The sequence below is a fragment of the Corylus avellana genome, chromosome 3 (genome assembly GCF_965113065.1).
Source record: "Corylus avellana chromosome 3, dhCorAvel1.hap1.2, whole genome shotgun sequence".
NCBI lineage: Eukaryota > Viridiplantae > Streptophyta > Magnoliopsida > Fagales > Betulaceae > Corylus > Corylus avellana.
Window position 1 is genome coordinate 28,266,636 of NC_142492.1, and position 27,965 is coordinate 28,294,600.

A 27,965-nucleotide genomic window follows, 5' to 3' on the forward strand; every position below is an offset into this window, starting at 1 on the left:
ATTTATCACATGATATTATATGAATTATTATATACAAAATAATTAAATCTATACCATAAAGTAGCTAAATACATCAATGATGAACGTAACATGGTTAGTCAATAACAATAAAAATGTAGGTGAGATAGATGCTAAAATTCAAATAAATATGAAGAATTTCTCTATATGAAAGAGAGAGAATAAGTTTGCGGAGTATAATGATATAAAATAATATCCACACAAAATCAGAAACACACAAGAAAAATACCAATAGATCACTAGCATTTTTTTTTACAAAAAAAGTGGCCCTTATTTATTTCAGTTGTTTTTTAGAAAATAAAAGCAGAAGCACACCACCAAAAAAAAAAAAACCTGACATATATATATATATATATATATATATATATATATATTTCTCATTCATTTATCACCCATGAGCTATCACCCATGAGCAATTATGATCCACTTGTACACAAAAAAATTAAAAGAAAGCAATCACACTTGAAGAAGTGTAACTCACTTAAATGTTATGTTTGGTGAAGGACAAGAAAAACGAAGTGAACCGAAATTATAGTAGATTTGACTAACGTAAAAAAAAAGGGATTGTGTAAAAAAGTTAAAAAAAAAATATTTTGAAGTAATTTTTTATTTAAATAATAATAAAATATGATTAATGTGATGTAAAAAAATAATAATATTAAGTTAATTAATTAATTTTTTTTTTTTTATTTTAGGTTTTAGGTCTTTGGGTTCTCTTTTCAATCCACTCATTTGTCAAACATAACTTTGACACAATTTAGTCAACCGTCATGAAGATGGATCCATCCCCTCCCATTAATGGGAGAAATAGGAGACTCTCATATTTCCCCATAATGGTTACCAAACACAATGTACAGTGTACAGAAATGGTTCCCATTTTTACCATGGTTAATATGGGAACCATATTAACCATGGTAAAATGAAAAGAAAAGACAAAGGAGCAGAGTTAGGCATTATTTGGGAGGCAAAAGCCATGATTGAGATAATTCGGCTTCCTGACACCTCATCATGATTGCTCTTACACACCATTTTCTCTTCTTTCTATATAACCCCCACCTCCCCTCCACTACTCCTCTCTAAAACCAGACATCATTGGAAACAATTTTTCATCTGAGCTTCAAAATTCAAGGATGATGGTTCAGAAAGAAGATCTGGGTTTGAGTCTAAGCTTGAGCTTCCCTCAAACCCACCATGCTTTGCAGCAGAATCTTATGCCTTGTTTGCTTCCAACTTCTGCTTCTTCTTCTTCTCCTCCTCCTCCTCCTCCTTGCTTCAATCTTCCCAAGCCCTCTTGGAACGACGCCTTCCTTTCATCAGGTTCGTTTATGGCTTCTTTGCATGGCTCTCTATCTCAGATCTGGTTGTGCTGTTACTGGTTTTAGCCATTACCAACCATTTTCTTAAACAAACCATTCTTTTGCTTTTTTTGTTTTCTTTTTAAGGATCTTTGATAAAAATATATTTACTTTTCCTGCTTTTTTCTTCATGTTTGATTTCTTTAACAACAAACTTTTATCGGTTATTTTCCTCCCGACTTTTCTCTCGTTCACACTCGAAAGCTTCTCAAATCAGCTACTTCAGATCGGTTACTAAGAATTTATTAATTTTCACATGCAGATCGGAACTCCGAAACGTGCCGGGCCGAGACACGATCTTTCCTCCGCGGCATCGACGTGAACCGGCCGCCTTCTACCGGTGACTGCGAAGAGGAAGTGGGCGTATCTTCCCCAAACAGCACGATATCTAGCGTGAGCGGCAAGCGAAGCGAGAGAGAAGCCAACGGGGAAGACCATGAGACTGAGAGAGCTTCCTCTCGGGGTATCAGCGATGAAGAAGACGCTGAAACCTCGAGGAAAAAGCTCCGCCTCTCCAAGGACCAGTCCGCTATTCTCGAAGAGAGCTTCAAAGAACACAACACTCTCAACCCCGTAAGTCCTACGCAGTAAAACCCAGTTTTCATTTTCCTAAACTTCTGTTTGGTTACCGAGAAAACGAAAGAAAAAAAAAAACACTGCCATTTTTTTCTGAAAGACGGGTGCTTATTTGGTTGCAGAAGCAAAAGTTAGCGTTGGCTAAGCAGCTAGGCCTCCGACCCAGACAAGTCGAAGTGTGGTTCCAGAACAGAAGGGCAAGGTGAGAATTTAACTTTACATTTAAGGGTAATTTGGTACTTTAAATCAAGATAGAGAGAGAGAGAGAATTACTGTTATGCCCATTTGGAGTAGCTTTATTTACGAGTGGCGTGAACTGAAATTTACAGGACCAAGTTGAAGCAAACTGAGGTTGACTGCGAGTTTCTGAAGAGATGCTGCGAGAATCTGACGGACGAGAACAGGCGGTTGCAAAAAGAGGTTCAGGAACTGAGAGCCCTGAAACTTTCCCCGCAGTTCTACATGCAAATGACCCCACCCACCACCCTCACCATGTGCCCCTCATGTGAGCGTGTCGCAGTCCCAGTTTCCTCGTCGTCCACCGCCGACGCCGGGGCCCACCAGATGGGCCCGACACGCCCACGCCCACGCCCGATCCCCATCAACCCGTGGGCCCCCGCACCGGCTCCCATCGCGCACCGGCCGTCGGATGCGCTTCATCATCCCAGATCGTGAGTGGGGGCAGTTTGGAGATTTCACGCCGAAATCCTTATCCTTAGAATGTGTATGTACGTAGTTGATGCAGAAAAAAGAATGGAGTTGTAAAACAGCGTACCAATTGTATGTTGAGTCCAGGTCTAAGATATGGTTGGTAGAAGGTGATCTGGTGGGTCTTCATGTTTTGTATTGTCGGACCCACGTGTGACTTATTTTAGTTTAGTGTTTAGCAGGATTACTTGATTACTAAAAGAGAAAGAGTTTGGATCTTAATTTGGAAATTAATCGTTTAACTAAAATCCTAATTTGTGTTCTACACCCTTAACTACATCGATTTCATGGGATGGGATTTAAAAGGGTTTATTTGGATTTACGATTTCAAAACGTCCGCGTTCGGTACCGAACCATCTTTCCGAAAGTGCTGTGTTTTTTGTTTTATTTTTTTTATTTTTTACTTCTTCCCATGAACAACTTAGCTGCCTGAAAAGATGTAATGGAGCAAAACACTAGAACTACCAAGAACGAACAGGAAAACCTTCAAAACGTGACTGTTAGGTGCTGCTAATTGAAAAGAAAATATAACAGCAAGTGAATATGATGTTTAACCCATCGAATAACTTTGTAATTTGGCATTTAAAATCGTGTATTAGTAATTTGACATTTAAAATCTTAAAATGGACCCCTTCTCCTACGGCTGAATCCATGTTAAATAGACCGACTACTTTTAATGTCTTGCAAAACCCAAGTAGACAAGTTAATTGAATTCAAGATAAGTTGTCCTTTCATTTCCTCCTTGTCCTTGTGATCCACACCCATAATGGTCCATAATTCATTTCCAATATTACGTGACTCATTAATTTCAATTGAAACCGTTCCACTTTCCAAATGCGATACGACTTCTCATTCATTCTGTTATTTTCAAAAGATGAATTAGGATCATCTCCAGTTCATTTAGTTATATTCAAAGGTATTTTTGTCTTCACTTTTTTAAAGAACAAAAAATACCCTAAAATATAATCAATTGAATGTTCTCAAGTACATAACAACAATTTTTAAAAAACGTAGTTTCAAACAATACGTTTTTTTTTTATTTGATTTAAAATTGGACTTTTAGTCTACCAAGTCGTTAGCAATGGTGGTGTAGAAAAGTAGGTGGGATTGGGAATTGAAATTTAGGGTCAAATGGACCCAAAGCTGCATTTTTTAGTTGTTGGGGATTTTCTAAGTCTTGGTTCTACATAATGACCAAGAAATATTCCACAATACTTGCCCATGTTTCTTTTGTATTTAAGCATTTTTACTGAATCCACGTCGTAAGAAAACGTTCCGCACTTGCATTGTATTGGAAAATCGAATGATAGTGGATTATGGCTGGGCAATTTACTTTTGATGACTGCAGAAGTCACCATATAAAAGCAAGCTGGTGGGTTTTCATGTTGTAATAAAATGCACGACAGGTGTTTGATAAAACGTTTCTCTCACACAGTTGCCATGTTTTTATAGGCTTATATAGCATGTCCATTTACAACAGAAGGATAAGAATTCAACTACGGTACCTGATAATGAGTACAAATTCAAAACCTCTTCTCTCATCTTCATCTTATACAAATTCAAAAACGTCTTCTATCTTCTTCTCTTTATTTTATCTTGACTTTGATTTGCTGTTCTATCAGCATCTTGAATTTGAGTTGCTGAATAATCTTCAGGTGGGTCAATTTTTTAGCAAATTGTAGGAAAGTCAATGACCCAAAAGAAAAGAAATTGGGTCAGTTTTTGGCATCTAAATATATTCCTAGGCATAAATGTTATTAATTAGAAGTCTACTAGGGTTGAGAGACTTTTCGAGACTCATGCTCCTCCCCGTTTTACTTTTTATGCAATAGTTTCTTTTAGGTGTCTCCGATCTAGCCCCCTTAAGTGCATATTTTGTTGTTAAACTCCCTGCGAGGGTTTGGGAAGGGTTGAGAGATCTCTTAAGGTTTGTGTCCCTTCCGGTGACCTTTGCTTTTTTGTTTGTTCGGAGCCCTTTGAGGCCACTTCAGTTTTCTTAATGGGTCTGGTCAGTTATTTGAACCACTCTTGCTTGCTCTTAATTCTCTGTTTACTGTAATGTTTCCTAGTTGTTTTAAGGCTTTTATTTGGACTTCCCACCCATTATGTATTTATTTTTGTTGCTGTTATATTTTTCCCCTTTCCTCCTCTCTCATATTGAATAGAACAAAAATAAAGGAAAAAAAAATAAAAAATCTACTAAATGAGAACACCAGTGGGCTCAAGCTTCTGTTAAAAAATTGATCACTGTGTTTTAGAAGCTTGGAGAGGAAGAATAGAACCCAAACTTCAAATAAAAAAGAAAACAAAAGGCAATCCAAAACTAAAAGCCCATACAGTTAATGAACAACTCAAAAGTCCAACCCATCTAATACCCATTTAGCCCATGATTCATTTGCTTCTTCAAACTATGCACAAATAGTAATAATAATAAAAAAAAAAATTAAAAAAAAATGAGGCATTTGGGTTTTCTTTGATGAATCCTTGTATTTTGCAATTTGTTGTTTGTGTCCCTTAAAATTCTCATATGGGTATGTTTTTCTTGGCTTGTTTGCATGTTTTCAAGCAGCCAACAACTCCAAATCAAGACACAACATGTTTCATTCGTGCTTTGGCCTCCTTGATAAGAACTCCTACTTCTGTACTTGAAATGTTCCACCACTTCTTTTTAGAATTATATACCTTTTTTTCCCCCATGAGTTGCCTTTAACTCTATACTTAATCCAAGTAATTTTTTTTTTTTTTTTTTTTTTTTGCAATATTTTTGTTGTAACACCTCGTGTCCTTGGGTTATATTGGGCCTTAGTTGAGCCCAATATCTTGGACCTTAAGAGTGTGTAAGTCCACCTAATTGGGCTGAGGTTAGAGTAAATAATAGATGCTAATTTTTAAAACTTTACACATTAAAAATCCAAGGGATTTCACTTAGACCCTGAACTTCCATCACTTTTGCAATTATCATTCTAAAAAAAAACTATCAATTTACTGTATCGAACTTCTAATTTTTTCAATATCACCTATTCGTTAAAATTTTCCATTAAGTCCAATATACGGTCGTTGCAGTAAATAGAAGGTTACTAAACAAGTGCTCAAGTAAAAAATCATTTTGGTAAAATCTATAGCAACATTAAGGTCTTGTTCCTTTTGCGGAATGTCTAGTCCATTGGAAAAAGAATAGCTACTACTATAAATAGAAGAGTGGAATAAAATAGCTATTCTTACTCATTAGTTTGGTAACAACACACATGTAAAAATTGGAATTGAATCAAAATTACAAAAAACTCCATATTTTTTTTTTCAAATACATTTAAAAAAAAAAAATGGAGGTGGTCGGCCACCCACAAAAGCGGCCGGGGGTAGCTGCGGGCACCCTCGACGACTTGCAGGGTGGCCGCGACCACCCTAGAGGAGCTCTGTGGATGGCCGCGGCCAACCCCTAAAGCAAATCTCGGGTGGCCGTAGCCACCCCAAAATGCGATGGGGTGGTCACACCACCCCCAAGCCGTCTGGGGGTGGTGCGACCACCCTCGACCTCCTTTGTGGCTAATCAAGCCACCCACTTTATTTTCTATATTTTTTTTTTTTTTTATTTTGTTTTAAGTTTAAAATTAAAAATAAAAAATAAAAAAATTATATGGGTATTTTTGAAAAATGTATTCTATTATTTAGGGATTAGTAGTCCCATGTGAATAAACTATTCTCAAGAATAGTGTGTTACCAAACAAAAGAATAGCTATACCTAAGATTAACTAATCTATTGTAAAGATCTATTTTGCAAACTAAACGAAATTTAAGTCAATGGTGGTAGACCTAAATCAAACCATCGAATGAGCTTTTGTTGAAGGGCATTTGAATTTTGAACCCATTAAAGTTGAACCGGACCTATTAAAACTTGAACTCAACGCTAGCTTTGATGCTAAGGAAAAGTAGACTTTGGGAGATCTCTTTATGCTCCATGGGAATATGTTTATACCAACACAATATTATTATTATTTATTTATTTATTATTTTTGTCCAAAACTTGCTGGACGTACGTTTACCAGCAAAATATACCTCACTTGTATACACCGTTTTAAAAGACGAGCTAATATTAATATCGTACATATTGTTAAATGCATTAGTTTTAAATCATGATCATGCAAAATTGCAAATAAAATTGAAAAAAAATCATATAAAAATGAATACATCATAGTCATAATAAAAATTGTTAATTACCTTTTTAGTACCTTTGTAATACACGTCCAGGAGAATTAGTCTCTTTTCCATCTGAGCGTGACCATAAAAGCACTTGCCCGTTAAGAGAAATAGTCTCTTTTCTATTTGATAATTCTTCTCCCAATTTCTAAATATTGTTGGTAATTGAAGCAATAAGAGCTTTATTAACATGTTGAAGAAGGACGACTATGGGTGTGATTTATATGTTGAATATTAACTAAATGTATAAAATCAACAACATTCTATCCGTTTAACCTTTAAAGATAAGTGACGAACATTTCACGTTTAAATAAATAAATCAACCATCATATAGGGTTAAGTTAATAAATGATGATTTAAGATAATGAATGCATTTCAATTTTCATGGTATTGGGCAAGATGAAGAATCTAATACATACCCAAAAATAGGGTATGACGTAGCTAAAACGACATCATTTGAATTACAACAAAGCAGAACTGAAAACCAGAATCATGATAATTCATGTCGTGCATGAAATGAGAAACAGTGATGAAGAAAGGGTGTAAAGTTTGAAGAACATAAAAAGCATCTCCGTTGAAATTGGTGGTTTTACAGAAATGTAAGCCACGCAATTCTCTGTATACTATCATCACCATGTCCATATTAGGAAAAGACAGAAAATTAGAAACATAAAAACAAGAGAGAAAAAGGAAAGTTTTGTTTTTAATAACACCAGAGGATCTTCATGTTTTTTTTTACCTTGAAGAGTTTCTCTTCATCTGTCCGGCGGATCTCTTGATGGAATCAATCCTCTGAAGCCGGATTTGCTCTCTGAATTTCGCTATGAACTCATCTGCCTTCCTGTCCACGTCAGTTGGAGTTGGAACACTTGTTCCGGAATCGGTTCGAACAAAATCTCCTCCCACAACGTCGTCGTCTTCGGTTTCCGTGTCTTCATCGGACACCATTGTCAGCATGTTGACAAAATCTTCTTTGTCTTCCTCGGAGAATTTCACGAAGGTTGGCTTTGATTTTCCCGTTGCTGAACCGTTCTCTCTGCTCGCCAGGCTTTCACCTGTGAAGCTTCGCCTCAGCTCCTTCTCAATCGAAACCCCGTTGCTAGAATTCCGCTTCATTGAAGATGACGTACGGATCATTGGTGGCGGCGGCGGAGGTGCAGGAGGAGGAGAGGACTTGTAAAAGCTCTTCTTCCTCACGAAATCCTCTGCATTCTTGGCTTGTGATTCTGCTGACAGGGAAGGCGAAGGAGAAAGAGAAGGAGAAGAAGAAGGAGATGACTTCCTCGGGGAAGATTGAGACAGCTTTGGAGAAGAAGTGTTGGAATTAGATCGCGATGAGTGAGACATCTGCAACCTTGAAGACCAAGATTCGAGCCGATTAAATTCAGATTCCGCCATTGAAGGAGGCAGAGTATACGGGGGAGGAATGTCTCTGTCAGCTTCTTCTTTCATTTCCATTCTTCCAGACCTCGATCGCCATGGAATTGGAGAAGGAAGCACAACGTTGTTAATCAATTTCTCCTCCAATTCCACATGATCCAAACCTCCTAATTCCACGCTCCTGCTTTTATTCGAATTGCTTGAAAACCTTCTGGAACCCTGTTTTGAATTAGACCGACTATTAGAGACAGAGGAGCCATTGGATTCAGATTCATTAGCGGATTCAACCACACCTGGCTCAGGAACACGCGGTTTCAAGCTCCGAACAGGCAAAAGCAGCGGCTTCTCGCCTGAGCTTCTGTGTTCATCGAGAACAGAGTGTTCTTGAGCTACAACAACCACGGGCTCATTCCTATAGTACTGACTACTCCACGTCTGGACCTTGTTCTCATCAGACCCAGATGGGATTTCGGCCTCATCATCAAAAACGGACGACACCTCAAGGAATCTAGACACGTACGAATGCGCATTATCGAATTTAGAGCTGTTGTTTTCCTTCTCTGTTTCGTCGTTTCGCCGGCTAAATAGCCCGTATGAGACGGCGATTCCGACAAAAACGAGGTGTAGAAGCTCCCAGCTTCTGGTGAGTAAACTTTGATTGATGAATTCAGGGGCTTGTGAAGGAAATAGCGGAAGAATAACTAAGAAAACTGTAACTACGAGAGCTTTGTACATGAATTGCGAGTAAAACTTACTTGGGTTCGCTTGGTTTTGCTCTGAAATAAGCTTTTGGTATTTGATGTTCTCAGAATCTGTATCTGCCATTGGAGAACACATAGGAGGAGGAGCTTCAGCTTTGGGTTCTGTCTGTATTTCAAAAGAAGAAGGAGGAGGAGGAAGAAGAGAGAAGACTTAGTGGCTAAGGAAAAGCAGAGGAGGAAAGGAGGGAGTGGGGATCAAAGTTTTAGGGAGATGTGAGCATTTTTCAAGCTTTTCTTTTTAGCTCTTCTGTTCAATTGACATATATGCCCTTTCCTTTTAGTGAGAATGCCCAAGTTGCTTTTTCTTTTAGAGATAATTTTGGTTGGTTAAATGCTCAACAACCAGGACAGCCTAAATATGATACCCTTCAAAAAAGTGCAAAAATGTAAATAAAAGAAAAAAAAAAACAAAACAAAACAAAAAAGTTGCATTCAAACTTGAAAAAATGTTGGACCAAACCGACCTTGGACCACCTAGAATGGTGACAAGAGAATCTAGGGATGTTAATAATAGCACCATGCTCCTAGTGCCTTTTTTCTCAATTCAAAGCTGGCTAGGAATGCTTTTTTTTTTTTTTTTTTTTTTTTTTTTTTTTTTTAAGCTAGGAATGCTTTATATGCACTACTCTGGCTCCCTCAAGCCCCTCAAAAAAAAAAAAAAAAAAAATAATAATAATAATAAAAAATCTCTAAATTTGTTAGAAAAATATACTTAAGTCTAGCTTCTTCAAAGTTAAATTCTTAGTTTAATGCCTATTCATGCATACTCTAAAAGATAAGACTAAAATTTGACTTATTACATTTACTTGGTCTTTTATCCACTTTTTGTATAAGTATTAGAAAAGAAAAGGAAATTAGAAGGAGAAAAAAAAAAAAAACAGAGGAAGATGGAAATGGTATGTAATTTAGTACCATATAACCATAAGCGGAGTCAAAGGGGGGCGATACGGGGCAACTGATTCCTTGGTTTGTCTAAAAATTTCTTAAGCCCAAATAGTGTTTTCTTGGTTTTCCTAGTTGCCCGCCCTTACTCACTAACTCATTTAGAGCCATTGATATTTATCGACAATCATCTTAAGCTTGAAGGACTGAACACTCTGACGTTGGATTTGTGTTGACCTTGTCGAGGGTTTTGAAACGTCATCATTATTTAAGAATTGTTTGAAATTATCACATCAACATTGTGAGATAAAAATATGATTTTTAGCATTATTCTCAAAAAAAAAAAAAAAAAAAAAAAGGCACCCTAAGCCCTAGTTACCTATTATAAAAGAACCGTCGCAGAAACATAAATAATATTAAAACTCAAGCGTTGATTTGAAATCCAGGCCAATCAACTAATCTAGTAATCAGAACAGAGCAAAAGGTCAATTCTTGTTTTCACCATTTCTCTTTTTCTTGAAAAATTTCAAGTATCTAATCATTTTTTTTTTAAAGAAAATTACTATTAAGTAATAAATTTGTCTATGTAGACTCTTATATTTAGATTGCTCTTGAAAATTAATTGTTGATATTTTCATATAAAATTAAATATATACACACATACATACAAACTTTAAAATTGTATAAAATATATAATTGTAGTTATATGAGATTATAAAGAACAATAATAATTCTATTAAGCTCTAATTAAGTTCTAAACGAGTTCATATTGAACATACTTAGCAAATTCTTTCTTAAAAATATTTTTTTTGTAAGTAGAATTCTTTTTTATTATCATCTTAATGATTGAGACCAAATTTAAAGAATATATATCTTAAAATAAAAAAGAAAATTGCTCAACTATATCTGTAAATTTTACTAGTGCAAACCAAAATTTTCGCTCGACCGCCGCATATAAGTGGTCCTGTAATTGATGACCACCAAGATTAGGTGCATCAAATATGGAATCATCAAATCTGTGGTTCATTGTGTTTCGTTCGTTTGGTTTGTGGCCATGAACCTAAAAGAAAAAGAAAATGCAAGCAAGAGTGAAAATGATTTGGAAACAAAAATGGTGTAGAATCTAAAATGGGACAAATTATTGGGGAATATGGAAGATGTGAGGGGTAGATAGGTTGCGTGGATGTGGTCAGGATTCTTCTTTTGGACTGCCTACGCTAGCTTTTTGGTGGGGGGTCACTTCTCTATTTTCAAGGGCTACACACAGTGACATGGATGCACTTAATTTAATAACACCTTTTTCTACATTAATTATAAAGAAATAGAGAGGGGAATTTGTGTGGTGATTTCTACATCAAGCATAGTTGGAAAAAATTTGATCCAAAATTTGTTTGACAAAGAAAGTTGTAGGTTTATTGTTAATCTTATTCAACTTTTTGGGCTTATGCCAAATGGTCTATGGCATGAGGTAAGGTATTATGCTTTCTACCAAATTCTATGCCTTGCAACTTGCTAGATGCTACTCATTTTATTTTTAATAATCAAAATATATTCTCTTTTCATAGGAGAGAGGAAATAGTAAAACAAAACAGATAATCATATGGTCTAGTATTTCCTATGCTAGAGATAGAGTTGAAGAAATACCCATCATACAGGGAGATTGATATTTTGAAGAGTTATTTATTTATTTATTTATTTTTAACATGGCATGTTGTATTAATCAGTCACACTAACGTCACATGTGTATACTCAATATGAGCCAGCGCTGACTAGGAATCCATCAAAAGGATAGCTATCCAATGTGAGCAACAAAGCACCTTAGGTTGATATGGTGGTGTAGGGCCGCATTCAATCGTGTATTTGTCTCTTATCTTTGTTATAGATACTTTGAAAAATGATTTCAGTTGAAAATAGTTTTTCGTGTTTGGTTGGTATGGAAAATCAACAACAACAGGCGACGACCGATGGAGGATTTCGGTGACTTCTGGCGAACTTTGGTGGCAGATTTAAGTGACTTTTGTCGAACTCCGATGACTGATTCTGCCAATCTACGGTGGTGTTCAACAACTTCTGGCGAACTTTAGTGTCAGATTTGACAAATTTACAATCTACACATTGTAAATTAAATTATCGCTATCAAAACAGGTGGACTGACTTCAATCCCACGTAAAAAGCACTTTGGATAACTGGAAAGTTTAAGTGGACAGGATATATCCAAACCCCTTTTTTTCTGCCGAGCAAGCAACATCCAAATCCTACAAAGCATACATTTGGTTGATTATTGTGTTTATAGTTCAAAATCACTTTCATAAGGTTCTCTACCTATTAATTAAACAAAACTTACCGTCCATGCAATGCTTTTGTTAAGAAAAATGTTACAGTTTTCCTAGGGGGTGTTTGGCAACGGCCTTGACCCAGGCCTAAATACTGTTTTTGTCTTTTTCCTAATGTGAAATAACACTTTTGCCCTTCAGATGTTTCTCTCAAAAACAGTGGCGCAGCTGCTCTTTTCCTCTTCTCCATTTCCACCGCTCTCTCCGTGGAAGAAGCACTTCCACCAAGCCATGGCTATGACGTTCAGTGTGGAAATGGAATTCAAGAGAGATGAGGGCTTGGTTTTGTAGCCCATTTCTCCAACCCATGACGCCAAGAGATGAGAGATGGTCTGATCGAATTTTTATCCCTGCATTTCATGGTCTGATTTGATTTTCAGGTGTTGATTTCACGGCCATAAAAACCACGCCATGCTTGATACCCCCTCCAAAATCAGAATTCCAATTTTCCCTCATTTTTGTGGAACAAGAGATGCCCCCTCCAAAATCAGATTGCCGGAAATGAGTGATCCCAATAGCAATAACAATCAAGAAGTGATGCAACCGAACCCAGAGGACCTCCAAGACTCGGTGGAGCCACCCTTCGCCTTGCTCCGTCTCAACAGCTTCAACTCCAACAACCACCAACCCTGCACCACTTGCGGCTGCTCTGGCTCCAACCCCATGAAACGGCGCTCTCCCTCGTCGTCTTCCTCTTTCCAAGACCCACTACACCCTAACCCCTCCCGCTCCGAACCCAATCCCAAGAGGCTCTTCTTCGAGCCAGACGACCTCACCCTCCGTGGCCTCTCCAAGCTCTCCCTCCCCACCACCCCCGCTTCCTCTTCTCCTCTCCGCCGCAGCGTTTCGGGCCACCCACCACCAACGCTTTTGTCTCCCCTCCGATGGTCCCTTTTGCCGATGCCTCGGGCTGCTTTGCGCTGGGCGATAGTCAGCACCCAAACAGTGTTTGGGTGAACCCGGTTACCAAGCAATGGTTTCCCTTAGGCAGCTTCAGACAAGTGTGAGGGGGGGATAAATTTTGCACACAAAGCGCAGGGGGTGGGGGGGGGAGAAATAGGTTTTGGTTTTCCCTTCTTCGCAGCTTCGGACGGGTGTTTCGGGGCACTGGGTTCCAATGATGCTGGCCTTTTCCCTTCTTCAGCGTGGGAAGCACACAGTCGTGCGCAGGGGGTGGGGGGGGAGAAATCGAAAATGGCCTTTTTCCTTCTTCAGTGTGGGAAGCACACAAAGCGCAGGGAGTGGGCGGGGGGGCCTTCTTCAGCGTGGAAAATTCAGTATGGGCAAAATAGGAAAAAATTGATGCATTTTTACACCAAAAGTCGAGCCTTGACCCAGACACTGAACAGTGTCTGGGTCAAGGCTGTTGCCAAACAAAGCCTAGTGTACTTCTGATCATATGTAGATATTGTTTTCTAAAAAAAATATGAAGAATTAGTGGGGTAAGTTTTTTTTACTTTTTTAGAAAACAATATCTACGTAGGATCAAGAGAGCACTAGAAAGAATCGTAACATTTTTTTGTTTTTTTTGTTAATGTCACGTAACCGACCACTTTGATGTATCAACATTTATTATATATTAACATGTGATATTTTAATATAAATTATAAATATTTTTTAAATAAAAATTACAATACAAAATAAAAATAAATTAGAAGTGGCAGATGGCCTTGAGGGTGGCTAGCCGCTCCTTATCTGGGTTGGCTAATGGGTGGCCACTATCATATGGGGTGGTTGCCCCTCTTTTGTAAGATGGCCACCCCCTGGGCCCCAGCAACTCAAGATAAGGGCGATTATCTATTTGATGTACCCAATGAGGGAGCAATTGCCCCTCAAAAAAGAGAAACAGTCACCCCTCTCAAGAGAGGGACGACTATCTCTTTACCATTCCAAGTGAGAGTGACCACTCCTCATCTAGTGTGGCCAAGAAATGGCCATTTCAAATGAGGGGCGGTTGACCTTAGATAGGAGTTGTCGGTTTAAGGGAGGTTAGCCGCCTCTCCTTCTTTGATAGATTTATAATTGAGGGGATTAAGATCCCTTAAAATTCTCTTTAAATTTGAAATTTTCAAATTCATAAATCTACGTCGTTTATTTCATCTAAGCGTTTAAAATAAGCTATGTTTTAGCATTTAATGAGGAAGCTATTAAGCCTATTCCATTTCGTTGAGGGTAGCTTCCTCATTAAATTTCCTTATTAAATGCTAAAAATTGCTTATTTTAAACGCTTAGATGAGATAGACGGCTAAAGTTTATGAATTCGAGAATTTCAAATTTAAAAGGAATTCTAGGGAATCTCAATCCTGATTGGGGAGTGTATTGATATTGTTTTTTTTAGTTTATGAGGAACATCGACACAATTGGTAGTTTGGAGACATTAACAAACGGACACAAATTTCTTGAAAGAAATTTCCTTCAACTTACTCTAATAAGTAATAAGTGTCGTTCAACATTTTTGGATTTCTAAAAAATTAATGTTTGAGTTCCTAAATTAGTGAAATGACAATAAATGACTTTTAATATATATATATATATATATATATATATATGAGAGATAATACTTTGTACTTATTAGAGTTAGTTGAATGATATTTTCTCCAAACTAGTTTAAAGGAAATGTTTGTCCTTAACAATAAGGTGGTAGTTTGAGGAGAATATAGTTAGTACTGATTATGTGTCTAAGTGGTTATATGGCATTAATTTTATAATTTATGTTAAAAATGCTAATAAAGGACCATTTTTATACATAAACAAACTACATAATATATTTTACAAAATTATGATAATAAAGGCTAATTTTATAAATATGCAAAGCACAAAAGAATGATTTTAATGGTGCCAAAGAAGCGTGTGGATCTTACGAGAAAATAGAATAAAAGGCAAATTAGGAGGATAATTCTCGTCGCATGAAGTAGGGTGGTGATAAGGCATCCTTCTTTTCTCTCATTTATGGTCCAAACTTACGTGGCAAAGATTTCTAGACAATGGATCTGATTCCCACTCTTCTAAAAACAACTAATGTTTTCTCTTCTTTTTTTTGCTTCATTTTATATTTATAAATATGTTTTTTGCTTTATTTTTGAGTGACCGGCCCACCTATTACGGAATTTGTGTGCGTAGGAATCACACGTTGTCTACATCTACACCTTTAGGCTTTGGCCGACTTTCTCTTTATTCGGTTGAGAGCTTTGTTGGAGTGACACAAAAAGATCAAATACAATGTCACCATTTTCCTTATTTTGTAAATCAAACTTTCTCCTTTGTCATTGCCCTTGTAAATTTTGTTGTTACCCGGCTCTCATCTCACTCTCATATATTACGATTGACGCGATAGTTCCTTAGATTTTTCTTTTTTTTTAAATAAAGATTGATCCAATAATTTATAAGTACTACCACATATGCACAATTATATGAGAGTGAGATGAGAGTTGCGTACGTAGCATTACTCATAAGCCTAAGGTCATAATATTATTTAGTGAAATATTATACGACTGTCATACAACCATGATGACGTTGTAGTAAAAATCATCATTTAAATTAACAAGAGCTTGAAAAAAGAAAAACCAAAGATTGATTTTCACTTTTATGTCATCCCAATTGCATAACAGTCTATTAAATAACATTCATCTATCATGTAAAATTTAGTTACGTTCTTTTTGATTATTCTAATTTCTTATGCCATCCGTCCAACTTTCTTTCTTTTCTTTTTTCCTTTTTAATAAAGATTGATCTAATGGTTTATAAGCATTGACACATCAGCCTAATTGTATGAGAGTGAAATGAAAGTTGAGCATGTAGAATTAGTCATAGGCCTAAAATCATACCATACACGAGTAATGTTATTTAGTAAAATGTTATATGACTGTCATACAACTAAGATGACGTGATAGTAAAAATTACTATTTGAATTAACAAAAGCTTAAAAAAGAAAAATCAATGACTGATTTTCATTATCACATTATCTGAATTGTATGACAGTCTATTAAATAACATTTCTCTACCATGTAAATTTTTGTTACCATCTTTGTGATTATTTTAATTTGTTATGCTACTTTTGTTTCACATGAACCTGTTATAGTTGAGTGCATATTTCATCAACGTAGTAGTATTAAAGCTGTTGGTTATTTGTTTGAATTTGGTGCTATTTTTGGATCTAAGCTTTGTTGTTGGTTATCGTTTCCTTTTTGCTTAGATTTAATCTCATTGTTCAAGGAAATTGTTTCGTGACCGGCGCAGCCTTAACGGGTAGTTACTACAGGACGAACATCATTAGTGGTGTGTGCCATCCGAGGTCGGATTCGGTCGTGCCACTAGTATTATGGATGATAGCGTACAATATCCGGGATACCGGTGTTGTATTACAGGTCTCTCGGGACAGTGTCAACCTTGCTGGGAAGGGGTAATATCTCGGGTAGATCATACTGTTGAACTATCATTGTTACTCATGATTATAAACATGTATCATATATCTATATCACACATATGGAAAATCGTCATGATTATACTGTTGCATACTTTATCAAATAGAGCTAATCACTAAACTGGCATCGGTATTATGTGCATTAACATTCACTAAATCTTTAAACTTACTCATTCGTTTTATGTTTCCTCCCCTTTATTACGAATAATTGCATGTGCGGTTTAGCTAGCCCAGATGATGATGTCTTTGGATTAGATATGGGTGATTGCACAAGACCTGATCCGGGTCATTTTTGAAGATATGAACTCAGTTTCATTGAAGTCTATGTGGGATGATGAAGGAACTACCCGAGCAGATATGGTGGAAATTATTATCTCTTTAGTAACACTACTTAAGCTTAAGATTTGATTTGTGGATCTTTCGTAAGACAATCATGATTTGTGAATGTAATATTTTGTTTTGAGGATGGTCTAATGACCGATACATTTGGTGACTTATCTTTATATTATGAGGTATTATGTTGACTCTGGTGTATGAATGTGTGGCTGTTTTAGTTACTGCTCTTTATTCCTATAATTTAAAAGTTTTTCGTTGAGGTCTCTCGTATAGGAAATGTTGTGATCCCTGAGTCTTGTCCCGTGAGGAATAGACTAGAAGAGGAACTGTGGGGTCAATTACCAGTTAATTGATTTTTCCATCGAGTTTGTTACGAGATATATATATATATATATATATATATATATGAAGAGGGTCTTTACATAATCTCAGACAAAAATATTGTTCATTACATTACATAATTAAGTGCCACGCATGGCAACTTACCACTACCAAGGTTAACTTCTACAAAATTCAGCCTTCCCCACAAGTTGTGATCTCCTGCAGTGCCTAAAGATAATGAGTGATGATACAGATCACTCCGGGCGTGCATGAACAGTCATGCACGCGGGTGTAAATTCTTTTTTTTTTTTTTTTTTTTTTAATAATTAAAATATTAAATTACATGGGCGTGCATAACTGTTCATGCACGCCCGTGTGATGTTTATCATCACTCAAAGATAATACTCCAATTGCTGATAGGACTCCCTCCTCCTTGTCTACTCAGCAGGCTAACTCACACATGTCATCATCTTTTGCCAACTCTAGCCATGGAGTTGGATAGGATTCTCTTCGGTTTAAATGAATTTGGGAGTATCTAGCTAGTTATATTTGATAGGTATTTTTGCTTTTCACTTTTTGAATGAACAAAATTATCTCTTCAATCTAACTAACATGATAGGATCCTAATTTCCATAAACCAGTGGAGACCCATGGCTAAACCTTTTATTTTATTTTTTGTTCTAAATTTATTTGAGGGGGTATTATTGTCATGTGTAGATATTTCGTTAGATTTAACTAAAAATCCTAAGAGCATTCCTTGCAACCTCACCAAAACTATTTTTTGGTTATTTTGGTGAGCCAATTTAGCAAAAGTTGCTAAAATCTCTTATTTTCAGCCTCACCATTTTAACTAAAATAAAATTGTGAGTGAACAGTACTCAACAGAAAAAGTAAGTAAAAGAGTTGGGGGTAATTTGAAGACTTATTACAACCTGTTAATACAATTTGAGAGAATAAGTGTGGTTTCCTTGAATCAAGATGAATATAACCCCCAACTATAGAATAATTGAATATTTGTAAAAAAAATTAAGACATCTGATATGATATAATATACTATGTTTTGTGGATTTGAGTAATTGGACGGTTGCAGTGTTGTTGGCTGTTGTGATTATTCCAGTTACTAGCTAGAGTAGAGGTAGCTGGATGGACATGTCATGCAAATTAATTAGGTTCCATCTTTGTTTAGGGTACTAAGACATTATGAGTTAGTTTGGCTAAAAAATGGTAGGGACGTCGGTCGAGAATCTGACAGTTTTTGTTTCTAATGATGTTGGGATATTAAACCAAAGCCTATCCATCCTTAGATCTTTTCTGAGCCCCAATCATTGCTGTTAATTTGCAGATTAAATCAAATGATTCTTAATCGACTAAGATAATCTTAAAAATTACATTTTATTTTACAATTATTTTGTCATTTTATCAACTTTTGAATTAGTCTTTATGAAAAAAAAAAATTTGTGAAAGGCGACTGAAATTGTCACATCAATATTATAAGCTAGAAACTACATTTTATTTTGTAGGTCGTAATTATTACATAATTATGACATTTCCGTCCCAACCAAAACTTGAATTTTTATTACATAATTATGACATTTGTTGGTTTGCCGAGAAAAGCTTGGGTTGGGTTTTTTATAAATTGAAAGAAATAAAAATTTATAATACCCACTAAATTTAATCTCTCAGTATCAAATAGAGGCAAGTCCAAGCAATAATCATCCAACAAAATTGAAAAAACAGAGTTTGGGCAGTGGAACAAAAAATTGAAAAAAAATAAATAAAAAAATTGCAACAAACTCACCTTGATGGAAGGAACAAACCAACAAAAAAAAAATCTGCCGAATACGATTGAGCGTTGGGCAGGGGCGGTAGCGATTGGGCGAGGCTTTGAGCAGGAGTGGCAAAGGCTTGGGCAGGGGCGTGTCTTTAGTTTGTTAGGGATGAATAAGATAAACAATGAGTATATTAAGTGTTTTTATTCCAGTGTTGGAGGTCCTATTCTATTAATTGTATCTAGCTTAGGTGTACATCTTCTATTGGTTGCTGCAATACTTAGCTTTTGCAGATGGACCGCATAACAGGTTTTTCCAACAAAAATACATCTTCAATCTAACTAACAGGATAAATCCTAATTTCCATAAACCAGTGGAGACCCATGGCTAAACTTTTTTTTGTTCTAAATTTATTTGAGGGGGTATTATTGTCACGTGCAGATATTTCGTCAGATTTAACTAAAAATTCTAAAAGCACTCCTTGCAGCCTCACCAAAACTATTTTTTAGTTATTTTAGTGAGACAATTTAGTAAAAGTTGCTAAAATCTCTCATTTTCAGTCTCACCATTTTAACTAAAATAAAATTGTAAGTGAACAGTATTCAATAGAAAGAATAAGTAAAGAGTTAGGTAGTTTGAAGACTTATTACTACTTGTTAATACAATTTGAGAGAATAAGTGTGGTTTCCTTGAACCAAGATGAATATAACCAACTATAGAATAATTGAATATTTGGAAAAAAATAAATAAAGACATCTGATATGATATAATATACTATGGTTTGTGGATGTGAGTAATTGGACGGTTGAAGTGTTGTTGACTGTTGTGATTATTCCAGTTACTAGCTAGAGTAGAGGTAGCTGGATGGACATGTCATGCAAATTAATTAGGTTCCATCTTTGTTTAGGGTACTAAGACATTATGAGTTAGTTTGGCTAAAAAATGGTAGGGACGTCGGTCGAGAATCTGACAGTTTTTGTTTCTAATGATGTTGGGATATTAAACCAAAGCCTATCCATCCTTAGATCTTTTGTGAGCCACAATCAGTGCTGTTAATTTGCAGATTAAATCAAATGATTCTTAATCAATTAACATTAAAAATTATATTTTTTATTTTAAAATTGCATCAACTTTTGAATTAGTCTTTATAAAAAAAAATTAAAAATTAATTGAAATTGTCACGTTAATATTGTAAGCTATAAACTAAATTTTTATTTCGTAAATCGTAATTATTCCATAATTTTGACGTTTTAGTCCCAACCAAAACTTGAATTTTTTATTTTTTTATTTTTAGTTTTATTCACAAAATATTTTGATTTCCCCCTCATAACATCCATGGAATTGGACAACTTTAATCAATTGGAGTGAGTAGTTATTGATTGAAACCAAACAAATAAAAACAAACAAAAGCAGTCACTGATTAAAGGAAAGGAAACAAACTAAAAAAAACAAAACAATAAAAAAGACATGAGAATGCCTGTCACAATCATCATAAACAAATTCATTCACTTTATAATTTTATTTTATTTTTTTTTAAAAGATTAAAAGAGACTTTACTATAAAATATATCCAATCTAGGCAGTATGCGGCTTTTTTTTTTTTTTTTGACATGTCCACACAAGAGGGGGATGTGAATTCAAACTAGAGACTTCTGCTTTATAAGGCGTAGTCTACAGCCGATTGAATTACCTCTTAGAGACGGCAGTATGCGGCTCTTAGTTTAGGTTTGATGCCAATTAAATTATTTCGGCACCTATAAATGGACAGATTATTTTTTTTTTCTTTTTTAATACATTGAGTTGTAATTTTTTTTTTCTAACCTAATTAAATTAAAAGTGTGACCCTTAGCATTTGAGAAGTACGATTTTTTTTTTTTAAAAAAAATATTTATAAAAAAGAAAAAACAGTTTTTAAATGCCAAAATAATAAATGGCATTTTTAAAAATAAAAATAAAAAATTTCTACGAGACTTTATATTCCTTAAGAATTATGACCAATCTAAGGCATTCAACCTATTTTGACCCTTCAGAATCATGCAAAATCAATTTTGTGCGGAAAAAAAAAAAATAATTTGAATACAGTTTTTTATCTTTCTAACATAATCCCAACCGCTAGGGGTGTAAATGCAAACGGATATTAAATGTCGTATCTGTTATTTACAATTATTACTATTCGTATATGCTGACGTGAATGAAAAATTTTTTTATTAGTGTATTTTAGGCGGGTAAAATTATAAAAAAATAAATTAAAATGACAATTCCACCTATTTACAAAACATTAACATGATACTCTCTACTTCAAATGAAATGAGGAGGATCCTATTCCGATGCAGAGAACGAGTATATATAATTGTTCTGATTTAATTGCCTTATATGTTATTCATTTATTATATATATATATATATATATATATATTTTTTTTTTTTCAATTACTTTTTTTTTCCTTCACCAACTAAATAAATAGAGATATGCTAGAATCTAATAAAATCCCCATATTTTATCTATAAAAGTTCATGTGGTAAGATGTCACATCATCTTCTTTTTGTTTTGTCTTTTTCTTTCTAAAAAAAATGATGTAACATTTTGCCATGTAAATTTTTATAGATAAAATGTGAAGTTTTTATTAGATTAGAACATATCTCAAATAAATAATATATGAGTTGAAAATTTTATGACAAAATGATTAGGAAATGTGGTCTGAATAATAGTATTCGGTGAGCAATTTAAAGTTTATATGGAGATTAATAGGCTCATGTTTATTGTTAGTAATATGTTGTTTTTATCTCTTCAGAAACAAGCTATTTGAATGAGTATTTGTTTTGTTGCTAGTGCTTTGATTTACGAAAAAAAAAAAAAAAGTTTGGATTTACTAAAAGCAGGAATTAAAACTTCAACGCCAATAGTTTAAATGTACATAAGGGATAATAATAGCATTTAATAATGGTACAAATGCGGATATTAATGGCATGCTGCAGATGTGGATGCAAATACCTAATAGGTAATAAGTGCATACGCATATAGTGCATTTGAATATTTTCAATAACGGTATTCACGTCCTCAAGGGGTAGTTCAATTGGCTCAGGATGTGGATCACGCCTAATGAAGCGAAGATCACTAATTCGAATCTCCATCCCTTATGTGAACATGTCAAAAAATAACGGTATCTACATTCTACATCCGCATTTACACCCTTACTAATCGGATATAAACATATTTTTAATATGTTTTTTAGTTAACATCAGAGTTTTCTTTCAAATTGGATTGGAGGAACTTCTTTCAATTCAGTCTATAAATGACATTTGTCATTTTTTTTGATAATATGTAAAATGCACATGAGTTTTTAAATTATTTATTTTAACTTTGTCTATGCAATTAAAAAAATATGTGCATCTCACATGTTAAAATGATACTTGATATTTTTATAAACTGAATTGAAGGAAGTTCATATAACCCGATTTAAAAGAAAACTCTATCCTTATTTTATTAGACTACTTTGTAAATAAGCACAAATCAATTTATAGATTTGACGATAAAGGTATTATTATTGATTGATTCATTGCCTTTCACACTTATTCTCTCACCGCCCCGGCACTTTTAGCCTTCCATACCCACCATTTCTATTCCCTCTCTCTCTCTCTCTGTGTCTCTCTTTTTCTCTCGTTCAGTTTCAGAGTTTGTTGAGGAAAAGGTGGAGTAGAACCCAGGCAATCCTCTCATCCAAGCAAAGTCCCTAGGGTTAGGTTAGGGTTTCTTCGAAAGTCCATCACTTTTCGACGTCTTGTGTTCTTCGATCACACCTCCATCGTCTCCGCCTCGTTTTCACTGTCCGATCCATCCCTCTTTTGCAAAATATGGTGATGATCTCTCGCAGAAACTTCGATTCCCATATTTTCCCATCAAAATCCTTCCCGATCCTCCTATTTCTGATTTGTTGTAGGAATTCTAGGTTTTCTCTCTCTCTCCTGTAATTATTTTACAATTTTAGACACAAAATTAGGGGTTTTCTTTGAGGTTTGTGGATGGCGAATTAAGATGACGTGAATTGTGTTTATGTATATGTTTTGTTCCGGGTAATTAAGTTCTTGTTTCAGAATTGGGTACAGCTTTAGTTGTTTGTGTGTTTGCTGAGTTTGTATTGAGGCTATGTATATTGAGGAATTGAAGGAAGGGGAGGTGGGAAGTGGGGAAGAAGGGAATTCGTGCGGTGGTGATGGTGTTGTCGGTGGCAGAAGCGTCGTTGTTTCAGATGCAAAGCGGGTTTTGATCGGAGCTGGGGCTCGTGCGCTATTCTACCCCACTCTGCTGTACAATGTTGTCAGGAATAAGTTCCAGGCCGAGTTCAGGTGGTGGGATAAAGTTGCTGAGGTATAATTTCGTTTTGCTTGTTAATGGTTCTTGCTGTTTTGCTACATAGTGTATTATAATATTTGTGCTTGTTGATTGATTTTGGATGAGATCTCGTTGCTTTCTGCTGTGGTTTATTGCCATTGAAATGGGTTTGGATTTTAGTTCTTTCTTTAGGGGTATTTTAGCTTTTGTGAAGAATCTATAATTGATGGGCATAGGTTTAATAGCGTTTAAAGGAAGATGAAATGACTTAAAATCCAGGAATTTTGTCAATGTTTTATTTTTATATTGGTTTTCCTTTTTTAATAAAATTGAGTGGCATTAGCATTTCAAACAAGTTACATGGCGGGCATCATAGCACAAGTTATTGGGTTTGACTTCAATAAAATCTTGTGGTTGGTGAAGGTAAGCACAGACATCACAGCTCACTGGCGAACTTTAAAATTTGATTATTTATTGATTTTTTGGTTTCATCCTCGTTCTTCATTTATATTCTACTTGATTGATTCCATTGCAAATTTTGTGTGTCCCCCTTGCTTGTCTAAATCTGATTGACAAATCGATTAACAGGAACTAGAACCACGTGATCATAAAACTCTTTTGGTAAGTGGAGATCAGAGAATCAAGTATAGTTGAATGTATTGGTAATATCTAAATTTTGTGCTATATTGTGGGTAATAGTGCTTTATGGTAAATTTTTGTGGTCTCTGTCTTGGATACATTATTGCAATGTACTTCATGCCACTGGGTATGCCTTTTTGTTTCTCCTATATTGTTGGCCTGTTAAACTTGTATTATTTTTGTTCTTTCTTACTTGATTCCTGCATGTATTGCAAGCTCAAGGAATATGTTGGATGGGCTTAGAAGTTTACTGAATTTTTTTTTTTCATCTGTGTTATATATTTCTGTTTTCTTTTACGTTTTTCTCTTGGGTACTTTGCTGATTACTTCTAAATGCCACATTGTCCTTTATTTGCTGAATTGTGCGATTCTATAGTGTCTGCTTGTTGCTGTTAACTTATTTTCTCTTTACAGTTGTAAGTTAATGGGAAATGGGTGCAATTTCTATTGGTAAAATTAATGGTTTTTGCTCAATTATATGTCATCCACCCTTTCCCTTCTCCCTTCCTTTCTGATCTGTATTCAGTGGTGACTGTAACTTTGTAGCTTGAGCATTTGGGAGTAAAGTTTTCTATATCTTTTATATTCTTCTTTGTAATTGGTATATAATTTGGTTGGAACCAGATATCTAATATACCTATTTTCAGTTTATACTGTTAGGTGCTGTTCCATTCCCTACTGATGTTCCCCGCCTGAAGGATCTTGGTGTTTGCGGAGTAGTCACACTAAATGAGTCCTATGAGACTTTGGTTTCAACATCTCTATATCATGTGAGTGTTTTATCCTGGGTAGTTTGTGGCTAGATATCTTTTCTGTAATTTAGTAGTCATAATGGTTCATTTTTTCTGTCCATAATGAAACCTTTTTGGCTGTTATTTGCATTAGATACGCATGTTATACTTTGATGCTAGATTAAAGAGGCAGTAGGTGAAGTTGATTCAGTTTTGTACTCCTGTTTACTTGAGGAGTGTCGTGTCACAATTCTTATTTTGACTGTATAACTATAGTTTTGTTTCAAATGTGAACATAAAATCTGTAAGTAATGGGTTTCTCATGTATGTGCTGCTTCTGGAAGAAATAAACCTGAATGAAAGGGTATGATAATTTAGTACATATGTAAGAGCCAATAGAGGGTTGGAGGGTAAGGTCACTGGTTTCATCTTGTATAGTTGTAAAGAGTTTTATAGGTTATAAAAAAAATATAGTAAATATTTAAGTGAAAAATATTTGTTCTGTTTTCCAAAGAAGATCCTGTGAAGCATTGAGCTGCTACAATAAAAATTGTCAGGTTTTTGATATTGTGCCTTTGGGTTTAACTTGGAGTCAACACTCTTAATTGATTTACTTTAAATGTGTGATTTGCTAAATAACATGGTTGGCCATTTACCAGGGATTAATTTGGACATCTTAAATAATTTGACTGACTTATGTGGCCACATTCAAGTTAGTTAGTTTGGAATTGACCTGAGATCAAAGAGTGAAGGGTTTTGATGGGTGACTATATGTTGTTTGATAGTATTTCCCTTTTAGAATGCTAATCAATTTTCTTTGTTTTTCTTAGTTATACATCCAATAAACACATGCGATGAGCATAGTTTCTCTCTCTCCCAAAAAAAAGAAAATGCTTTTCTTCCAACACTATGCATGATACATGTGTTTGATTGTCATTTATATTTTTATAGGGGCAGCTGTAAACTAACATCCTAAGCATTTTGCCCAAATTCCGTGTTGTTCATCAAGTTCCTCTATATATAATGTATGATGTATTATTATGATTTTTGCAGGCTTATGGCATTGACCATCTCGTGATACCTACAAGAGACTACTGCTTTGCCCCATCCTTGGATAATATATGCAAGGCTGTAAGCTTCATACATGGTGAGCATTTTTTTCTATCTGGCTTTTCCTGCTTTGATTATGTAGAACATAATTTTTTATTTATTTTTTATTTTTTATTTTTTTGTGATTTAGCAGAAATTAGTCTTTATATCCAGTGACACGTGGTTATTTTATTCAAAAGTATGTAATTGTTCCTTTTTGGAGATATTCCCTATGATTACCTGACCTTTCTTATTTTGCTTTCATGAAGAAAATGCATCTTGTGGAAGAACTACATATGTTCACTGCAAAGCTGGACGGGGCCGCAGCACAACCGTTGTATTATGTTACCTGGTCAGTTCACAAAATAAAAATTACTTGTAATCTATTTAAAATTTTCCACCTTTTCTGAGATTCCATTTTATTTTATAGGTGCAACACAAGCAGATGACACCTGATGCTGCGTATGAGTACGTGAGATCCATCAGGCCGAGGGTGCTTTTAGCCTCTTCCCAGCGGCAGGTATTATTGAAATATTGGTAAAAGTTTGGCATCACATGTCAGGTTGTCATTATATGCGATTTGGCTTTGGAAGTTCTGGAATTCTTTTTTTTTTTTCTCATCCTGTAGCAGAGGACTGCTTAGTTTCCTTTTCACTATATGTTTTCCCACGCATTGTAAATGATTTATGAACCATGTCGTGAAGCTTCATTAAATGAATTATTTGAGAGATGGTTTTTATTTTAACCTTCTGGTGGATTTGTTTGCCATTTTTTTCTTTTTAAAATTTTTTTAAATTATTTTAGTGGCATGCTTTTCTGGGCAATTAGTTAATGGCATTCATTTATACTTGTGTTGCTGTAATTTAACCCCGTTTTTTCAGCAAAATATTTCTTGGTTTTTCTTGGCTAATCTTTGTTGGAAATTATTACAGGCTGTTCAGGAATACTACCATCTTATGGTTAAAAAAGCTGTTATCTACACTCACATGACTGATATAATAATGAAAGCCGCAGGATCAGCAGCCTCACAAGATCTCGTTGCATTTGATGATGGATCAGTAGTCGTTGTAACGGAATCGGATCTTGAAGGGTATGACTCAAGTCTTGATTCAGGGATATGGGCAGATTTAAGTGTGGTCTATGGGGTCCGAGTTGCTGGTAAGGCAGCGCTGGCAAGAATCTCATGCCTATGGTTTCGCTGCCGCACGCACCAGAGTATTTCAGGGGAGAAGGTGGGCAGCGAGAGCAGCTGCTCAATCAGGGCTGATCATCTGGGAGGAATTAGTGTGGACATCCACATCTACTGAGAAATGAACCTCCGAAGTTGCATAGAAGATGTTTGATAAGTTTCTCTCCTACACATTTCCTTTCTCGTACATAAAAAAAAGGCAAATAATGTTTGTATTAGGCAGACCTGAAGCTTTGGTCTCCCCCCCTCCCCCTTGTAAATTGAGTTACTTTTGTCTTGATTCAAACTGTAAGAAAGATGAGAATTATGAGCCGAGTAAATAATGACAATACCTTTGGAAGATTGCATCCATAAAATTGAAGGGAGGGCTTTTAGCACTGTGAAGTACCTTCAAAAACTTGTCACTTGCACTCGTAGTGGAGCCTGGAACAGGAACAGATGTCCCAAAAACTTTATCATCAGTAAGGGCATATTCCCTGAAACTTGCAGAGTCATGAGCTTCGAGTTGCAGTATAATTGGAAAAAGAGCTGTTCCTAGTGATGATAAACTATAGCATACGTTTAGATTTATGCTTACACATGCAACTTATGAGTCACCAAAGCAGAAACTTGTGAGTTTCTTTCTAGACATCACCACTATAGGCGAGGGAAAAGAAGCAACACTATCTGGCGCAGAAGTATATTTTGTTTTCAACCTCTACTTTCTATTGACCTAATTTAGGAGGCAACTAGGGCCAAACTCTTCTACAATCTGAAAGATGTTTCCAGTAATTTAACAGTCACAGCAACACAAAACTGGGGCCTTATATTATTAAAACATACGGCATTATTAGTATCTGGAGTTGAAGAGTGAGCTAGTGGTGGAAGATAGAGATACTAGAAGAGGTGGTGGAAAGTGAAGAAGAAAGTCGATGAAGCCTGAGAAAAGAGGCATGA

General features: G+C 35.4%; 3 protein-coding genes across 3 annotated transcripts; 2 read left to right on the forward strand and 1 right to left on the reverse strand.

Annotated features, from left to right (window-relative positions):
• The first annotated feature begins 1,073 nt into the window (after window positions 1-1,073).
• On the forward strand, window positions 1,074-2,891 carry LOC132174802 (homeobox-leucine zipper protein HAT4). The gene is made up of 4 exons (XM_059586483.2): window positions 1,074-1,335; window positions 1,636-1,946; window positions 2,072-2,151; window positions 2,279-2,891. The coding sequence occupies exons 1-4, from the start codon at window positions 1,149-1,151 to the stop codon at window positions 2,622-2,624; spliced, it is 924 nt and encodes a 307-aa protein (XP_059442466.1). The 5' UTR covers window positions 1,074-1,148; the 3' UTR covers window positions 2,625-2,891.
• A 4,433-nt stretch (window positions 2,892-7,324) lies between these two features.
• Window positions 7,325-9,212, reverse strand: LOC132175007 (hydroxyproline-rich glycoprotein family protein). Its single transcript, XM_059586798.2, has one exon. It carries the CDS (start codon window positions 9,066-9,068, stop codon window positions 7,587-7,589), a length of 1,482 nt encoding a protein of 493 aa, XP_059442781.2. The 5' UTR covers window positions 9,069-9,212; the 3' UTR covers window positions 7,325-7,586.
• Window positions 9,213-22,636: 13,424 nt separating this feature from the next.
• Window positions 22,637-27,407, forward strand: LOC148587053 (Phosphotyrosine protein phosphatases superfamily protein). Its single transcript, XM_088514883.1, has 6 exons — window positions 22,637-23,417; window positions 24,668-24,790; window positions 25,805-25,898; window positions 26,110-26,192; window positions 26,271-26,360; window positions 26,773-27,407. Exons 1-6 carry the CDS (start codon window positions 23,196-23,198, stop codon window positions 27,145-27,147), a joined length of 987 nt encoding a protein of 328 aa, XP_088371009.1. The 5' UTR covers window positions 22,637-23,195; the 3' UTR covers window positions 27,148-27,407.
• Window positions 27,408-27,965: the final 558 nt, after the last annotated feature.

What these genes read in the sequence shown, in the direction of transcription:
- LOC132174802 (XM_059586483.2), top strand. Translation starts at nt 1,149, where the DNA reads ATGATGGTTCAGAAAGAAGATCTGGGTTTGAGTCTAAGCTTGAGCTTC. An exon ending in CGACGCCTTCCTTTCATCAG is followed by an intron (nt 1,336 to 1,635) that starts GTTCGTTTATGG and finishes TTTCACATGCAG; the next exon opens with ATCGGAACTCCGAAACGTGC. An exon ending in TTCCAGAACAGAAGGGCAAG is followed by an intron (nt 2,152 to 2,278) that starts GTGAGAATTTAA and finishes TGAAATTTACAG; the next exon opens with GACCAAGTTGAAGCAAACTG.
- LOC132175007 (XM_059586798.2), bottom strand. Translation starts at nt 9,068, where the DNA reads ATGTGTTCTCCAATGGCAGATACAGATTCTGAGAACATCAAATACCAA.
- LOC148587053 (XM_088514883.1), top strand. Translation starts at nt 23,196, where the DNA reads ATGTATATTGAGGAATTGAAGGAAGGGGAGGTGGGAAGTGGGGAAGAA. An exon ending in GGCTGTAAGCTTCATACATG is followed by an intron (nt 25,899 to 26,109) that starts GTGAGCATTTTT and finishes GCTTTCATGAAG; the next exon opens with AAAATGCATCTTGTGGAAGA. An exon ending in CCGTTGTATTATGTTACCTG is followed by an intron (nt 26,193 to 26,270) that starts GTCAGTTCACAA and finishes TTTATTTTATAG; the next exon opens with GTGCAACACAAGCAGATGAC.